Consider the following 6,687-nt stretch of genomic DNA (forward strand, 5'->3'; position numbering starts at 1 on the left):
ACGCTGGCAGCTTTGCTGTTGGTTTTGTTGTTTTTTTACCCACGACGGCACTTAATCCCTGTACAGATTGATTTGTTTTCTATTGATTAAATACGTCTACATGAAATGAAAAATGACTGTGCCCCGTTTTTCTTTGCACTGCATGAGGGGGGGGGGAGGGTTTGGCTGTCACGTTTTGAATATTCTGTCATTTTGAAGAAGCTGGGAAAGTCTACTTCATACCACGTTACAGGAAACAAAAACTCTATAAGACAATAAATTTACCTTTCACTTGAGATTTTATTACAAAATGCAAAAAAAACCCCAAAAAACTATGCATATGTACAATACTCCATACAAGAATCCCAACAAAAACAAACAAAACCAGCCAGGGCAGCCCACTTAAGGCTTCTTAGCCCTGGATTTCGAATTCTTCAGTTTATGCCAGAGGTAGGCGGCTGGCTTTTTAAAAGGCAGCCCGCAGACGCACCTGAAGGGGTCCTGACACGCCCTCCGTCTCGTCCCCTTCCTGTTCCTCCTCCTCCTCCTCTTCCTCTTCTTGTGGCGAGCGAGGCGCGAGGCCCCTGTGAAGGTGGCCCCGCAGGGCCCGCAGATGTAGCGGCTGTTCTCGGCGTGGCACACCTGATGTCGGAGGAGATGCAGGCTGCGTGTGAACGCCTTGCCGCACTGGCAGCGGTGAGCCCGGGGGCCCCGGTGCAGGTAGCGGTGTCGCACTGGCAGGGAGGGCTGGGGGGAGCTGGCGCCGCACTGCCGGCACTCAAACAGCACACCCCGGGGCAGGCAGCGTCGGGGGGCGGGGGGGGTGGAGGGAGCGAGGGGGCCTGCTTCTGAGGTCGACTCCTTGCTCAGGTTGACGTAGAGCCCCAGGATCTTCAGAGGCTCCGGGTTTGGAGCTGGGTGGGGATCGGGGCTAGGATTAGGATTCGGTGAGGGACTGGAGGAGGCGACATTTGTACTGAGAAGCGTCCCGCTGATCGGATATACGTCTGTTGCCACGTTAGGGTCGGGGGCGGGAGGTTGAAGCACAAGCTGGGGTGCGGTGTTGGCAGACTGCAGAGGAGGAGGAGGAGGAGGAGGGCTGATGAGGGCCACTGCTGGCGAGCCTCGAGCATCGTGCGTGACCGCCCCCGGGCTGGAGCCCTGGACAGCAGCGGACGTTGGTAGCTGTCGAGACGAGGATGGCGAGTTGAGGGACGGGCAATCGTGCCGGCTGAAGATGACGAAGTCCGGGAAGACCTCCCTGCAGAGGTGGCAGGCGTACATGCGCACACAGTGGTGACCCTGCGCCTTGTGCTGGATCAGACTGTTTTGGCTGGGGAAGGTCAGGGAGCAGAGCTCGCACGCCACGGTGACCGGCCGCTCGGGGCAGCTCTGGGCGTGGCGCAGCATCAAAGAAGGGCTGCTGTAGGCGATGCCGCAGTGCGGGCACTTGGACGGGGACGCTGTGTGTGAAGCCGTGTCGGCAGCAGGGGGAGCGGTCGTGCTGCTGGGGTTGGGCCGAATGGGTCTCGGCGGTTTCTGAAAGGAGCGCGGCTGGTTTCGCCCGGTCCCGCCCCCGACGCCGCTGGAGCCACGCCTCTTCCTGGGCCTGTAGGACGAGCCGCTGGAGTTCCCGCTGGAGAAGGAGGAGTCCTCGCTGGACGCGTCTGAGACCTCCCCTGGGTTGAACTCCGAGTCACCCTGGGGTAAGCTGTCTGAGTCGCTGGAGCTCTCGGGGAGGACCGGGTTCGACTCCGCGATGCTCTCTGTCTCTGAGTCCCCGAGCGCGGGGTCCGGGAGTGCGGGCGGGCAGGAGCTCTCCTCCTCTTTCAGAGCGTCCTGTGAACGCAGCGCGGGACTGGAGAGGGCAGCCGGGAGCGGCGGCACCAGAGAGGACACGTCCGGTTTCACATCCTCCTCCTCCTCCTCCTCCTCTTCAGCAGGGTGTTCTATCGCCCGGTAACCCTGAACCTGTGCGGGTCTCCCATCCCCGTCCCCGCCCCCTTCTTCCTGTTTGATTCCCTCAGTCTTCCTCCCCGTCACGTTCCTCACCACCACCACGTGGATTTTCTTATCCCGGTTTTCCTCCGCCACGGAATCCCGCGGGAACCGCAGAGTCACGGAGTTGACGCTCCGGACCACCACGGCGAAGTTGTTCCTCTTCCTGTTCTTGTAAACGTAGGCGTGGTCCCCCCACTCCTCCTCCTGCGTCGTCGTCGGAGGCAGCGATGGCGTCTCGACGGGTCTGCTGGGAAACCCTCCCTGAGGAGAGCCGGCCAGCGAGGCCCCCGCAGTGGGGGGAGTCGCGGTCCTGTCGGGCTGGTACCTGGGCGGGCGGGGCGCGTGCATCAGCCGGTGCTGGTTGAGCTTGGCGTAGGAGGGGCAGGGCATGTGGCAGAGCTCACACTGGAGCTCCCGGTGGCTGCAGTGGGAGGCGAGGTGCAGGTTGAGGTCCCAGACCGCCGGGAAGGCCTGTCCGCAGTGGCAGCGCAGGGAGGCGTCGCGGTGTGCGTTGGACAGGTGCAGTCTCAGCGACGGGACCCTGCGGAAGACCACCCTGCAGATGTTGCAGGTCATCTCCGGCTGGTGATCCCGGAAGTGCAGGGAGAGCTCCTCCCAGGAGGGAAAGGAGCGGCCACACTCCCGGCAGACCCTCCCCCCTCCGGCTCCCGCCCCGCTGGCTCTGGGGCCCCTTGTCTTGCACCCGTCCTCGCTCGAATCCGCAGACAGGCTGGACAGGTCCCACTTGGACTGGCTGAGGAACTCATTCCCCTGCGAGGAGGACACCAAACAAGGATTTAGGGGTGGAGGGAATGTGGGGTTAATTAGAATTCGTTCTATCAATTATCCTAGGTCCTGCATTATTATTTAATATGAATTGCTATCAATGACAAGTCTTGAACACATTTATAGAAAATAGAACTGAGTTGCGTGTTTTATTGGGCGATCACATGAACAGAATGAAACCATTACACACGTTATTTACATTGCCAGTTTAATTGGGGATCCTAAACCCCAAATCTCCCTCCAGCCCCATTTGGGGGGGGGGGGCGAAAGGGAACTCGGACCTCCTCCTCCGTCTCGCTCCCCTGTCTCGGGGGGTCCCCTACCTTGCCCTCTTCCTCGCTTGAATCATCAGACAGGCTCGACAGGTCCCACTTGGATTGGCTGAAGAGCTCCTTCCCCTGCGAGGAAGAAACCAAACACCGATTTAGAGGGGGGGTCGGGGCTGTGGGGAATGTGGTATTAATTCGAATCATAGTTCTAGGAAACATCCCGAGCCTTGCATGAATTATAATTATTTAAGATGAATTACTACACATCAGAACGACAAGTCTTGAACGGTGCTCAGTGTTAATAATCAAATGACTGTATTAAATCTTAATAGCCATCGGTTACTGATAAGACAGAAACAGTTAGTGCAGCTGACGTCTCCAGGGGAAATATAAGAGTCAGCTCGCTTCAAACAGTTACAGAACTGGTGTGCAATTTCTAGCTGAACCGGGGCCCGTTCTCGCAGGCAGGGATTCGGAGGCGACTCGAGCATCGCGAGGAGGAAACTGGCACTTTGGACGACCGGATCCAACCTGCCAGTCCCTTAAAGGGTGAATCAGCCCCGCGGTGACTCACTGCTGAGGCTCTCGCCGCAGGACACTTACCACAGACAGTTCAGGGGCCACGCTGTCGGCCCCTTCCTGCAGCTCCACCTCTGCCCCCACCCCCACCTCCATGTCTGCGTCCATGGTAACCCCATCCTCCACCACCGTTTCCTCGGCAACCCCTGCAGACGGGTCAGCAGCAAGCTCCTCCTCCCTCTCCGCGGCAACCGTTTCCATGGGGACTCCAGACACCGTGGCAACCTGGAAGACATCCCTTACGATCTTCAGTTTGATTTTATTAAGTGAACACACACACGTGTAAATAAAGGAAAGAATTCTTGCAGAAAGACTCTTAGTGGAAATACCTGCTGCTCTATGCTGTGCTACTAGAAATTCAGTATATAAATAAAATGTGAATCTATAATAATAATAATAAAAATAATAGTTCTTGTTTAAGAGAAATCAGTCTTTCAGCGGCTGCTCAAAGTGACTCACTACTCCAGGAAGGAAGGTGGACTCACGGGCGCAGCGTGGCTGTGGCGCGGCTCCTGGCTGTGGGCGTGGCCGCTGGGGCGCTTGATCATTTCGCTCTGGAGGATGAGGGAGAAGAGCGTGGCCGGAGCGAGCATCGTGGAGATCACACGGGCGCCCGGGTCCACGGTGCTGGGGTTCTGAGAGAGGGGCAGCGATCACACAGCGTGCCGACACAGCAGGGGGGACAGCAAACTCATGAGAACAGCAACCCCACCACCGTCAACACCATCATCATCATCATCATCATCATCAACATCATCATACTGCTAATAATTACAGCAACCCCACCACCGTCAACACCATCATCATCATCATCATCATCATACTGCTAATAATTACAGCAACCACACCACCGTCAACCCCACCACCGTCATCATCATCATCAACATCATCATCATCATCATCATCATACTGCTAATAATTACAGCAACCCCACCACCGTCATCATCATCATCATCATCATCATACTGCTAATAATTACAGCATACCTCTCTGTGCTTTACAATGCTTCCCTATGCTTTACCAGACCTCTCTGTGCTTTACAATGCTTCCCTATGCTTTACCAGACCTCTCTGTGCTTTACAATGCTTCCCTATGCTTTACCAGACCTCTCTGTGCTTTACAATGCTTCCCTATGCTTTACCAGACCTCTCTGTGCTTTACAATGCTTCCCTATGCTTTACCACACCTCTCTGTGCTTTACAATGCTTCCCTATGCTTTACCACACCTCTCTGTGCTTTACAATGCTTGCCTATGCTTTATCATACCTCTCTGTGCTTTACAATGCTTCCCTGTGCTTTCACTATACTTTATAACACTGTGCTGCGCTTTTACTGTGGGAAACTTGAAGCAGACCAGTATTAAAGAATATTACAGTGTAAATAAACAGTGAAATCAGTGAGATTGTAAAGCGTTAGAGAGGGAGTGTGAACGAGTCCGGTCTGCCGCAGAACTGCCTTTCCTAAATCTCCTGTCGGTGCTGGTCTGTCTGTAAGTAAAACAGGTAAACCAGATTGTTTTACACGTGTGTGTGTGTGTGTGTGTGTGCGTGTGTGTGTGCGTCTCGCTTACCTACTATAAATACATGCAAACTCCCTGCGCTCCTCCTCAGTGTTAATTCTGTTCAGCACAGCCTGCACGGTGCACACACACACACGCGTCTGTGATGCACATATTTTAAGAACTTCAGTTCTTAAATACGTTTATAGGCGAAGCGCTTCTAGCAAAAACGTGGAAATGACACAGCGTCGGTTTGCATGGATAATTAACACAAGCATGGAATTACATTATTAAGGCTAGATGTAGGTGATATTATAATTATTATTATTACTAAGCGATAACATTTAAATGCAAATAATATATTTTCATTAAAAAACATCTCGTTTTGTTTATCCTTTTTTTTTTTTTTTTTTTTACCAAGTCTGCAGCTCAGCATTAATTGTCTTCAGGACCTTCTCTTCCTGTTTTTTTTAACGCCTTCTTCCTGTCAGGAAGTGGGTGAAACTACATATCCCACAATCCCCTGCCCCGCCTCCGGGAGAGACTCACAACTTCCGGTATGGAAGTGGAAAAGGGGAGGAACTACAGTTCCCACAATTCCTTGCACGCTGCTTGCAGAATAATACATAAAACGACCTTGCAAAACACAACATTTGAAACCATTTTTTTTTGGCATAAATATAGTTTCTTTTTATTAACACGGATCCATATTATTTGCCCCCATTTCTTTTCTAATTATCTTGCTTGAAAACACTCGGTTGTAAATTATATAGCGCCTTTTAATTGCTGCTGCCATACCGAGCGATTTCTTTACAGAACAAATAGATATAAAGGAGGCGTGGCTTATTAAACTAAAATGACATCAAAAAAAAAGTCTGGGTTGCAGTCTGGGTTGTTCCTTGCTGAGCTCTTCAGAGCGGTGAAGCGGTCGACAGAGATCTGGGGAGCCCCGGGGGTCTTCTGGGGTGCTCTTTGGGGTCCGGCTCGTGGAATGAGGTAAAGCTGGCTGTCCACCTGGAAATAAAAAGATAACATTGAAATAATATGTAGCGCACACTTGTGTGCGAAGGGGCCGGCCCTCAGCAACGACTGATCCATTCGATCAGTCGACTTCCCAGGGCAGAACGGCTTGGATATAGTTTTGTTTTAGCTTTTAGCTGAGTACTTGACCAGGTTTTTTTTTTGGGGTGGTTAGTTTAAAGTTACGGGAGCCTCTCTCTTCCTCATCAGAAATTTGCAACAAAGTGAGGCCTCTCCGGTACTTACGTAATTAACCCCCAATTCCACCTCTTCCACCTCCTCCCTTTCGTCTTCCCAGTCTTCATCCGCTTCCATCTTCACCGTGCCCAGCGAGACAACGTCCTGGTCTTCATCCCCGACTGTCACAGGAATCTGGTCTTCATCCCTGACTGTCACAGGAACCAGGTCTTCATCCCCGAGTGTCACAGGAATCAGGTCTTCATCCCTGACTGTCACAGGAACCTGGTCTTCATCCCCGACTGTCACAGGAACCTGGTCTTCATCCCTGACTGTCACAGGAACCTGGTCTTCATCCCTGACTGTCACAGGAACCAG

At 53.0% G+C, this 6,687-nt stretch overlaps 1 protein-coding gene across 3 annotated transcripts; it reads right to left on the reverse strand.

Moving 5' to 3' along the window:
- Positions 1-259: 259 nt before the first annotated feature.
- Positions 260-5,618, reverse strand: LOC117434049 (uncharacterized). Of its 3 annotated transcripts, none has more exons than XM_034056578.3 (5): positions 5,530-5,618; positions 4,100-4,249; positions 3,639-3,839; positions 3,090-3,164; positions 260-2,751 (listed from the first exon to the last, which is right to left on the reverse strand). In XM_034056578.3, the coding sequence occupies exons 2-5, from the start codon at positions 4,205-4,207 to the stop codon at positions 382-384; spliced, it is 2,754 nt and encodes a 917-aa protein (XP_033912469.3). In that variant the 5' UTR covers positions 4,208-4,249; positions 5,530-5,618; the 3' UTR covers positions 260-381. The 3 variants fall into 3 exon arrangements, with proteins under 3 accessions (XP_033912469.3, XP_058876056.1, XP_033912470.3); XM_059020073.1 differs by having other exon boundaries at positions 4,074-4,249; XM_034056579.3 differs by lacking the exon at positions 5,530-5,618 and adding an exon at positions 5,185-5,522.
- Positions 5,619-6,687: the final 1,069 nt, after the last annotated feature.

The sequence above is a fragment of the Acipenser ruthenus genome, unplaced genomic scaffold, assembly GCF_902713425.1.
Source record: "Acipenser ruthenus unplaced genomic scaffold, fAciRut3.2 maternal haplotype, whole genome shotgun sequence".
Lineage (NCBI taxonomy): Eukaryota > Metazoa > Chordata > Actinopteri > Acipenseriformes > Acipenseridae > Acipenser > Acipenser ruthenus.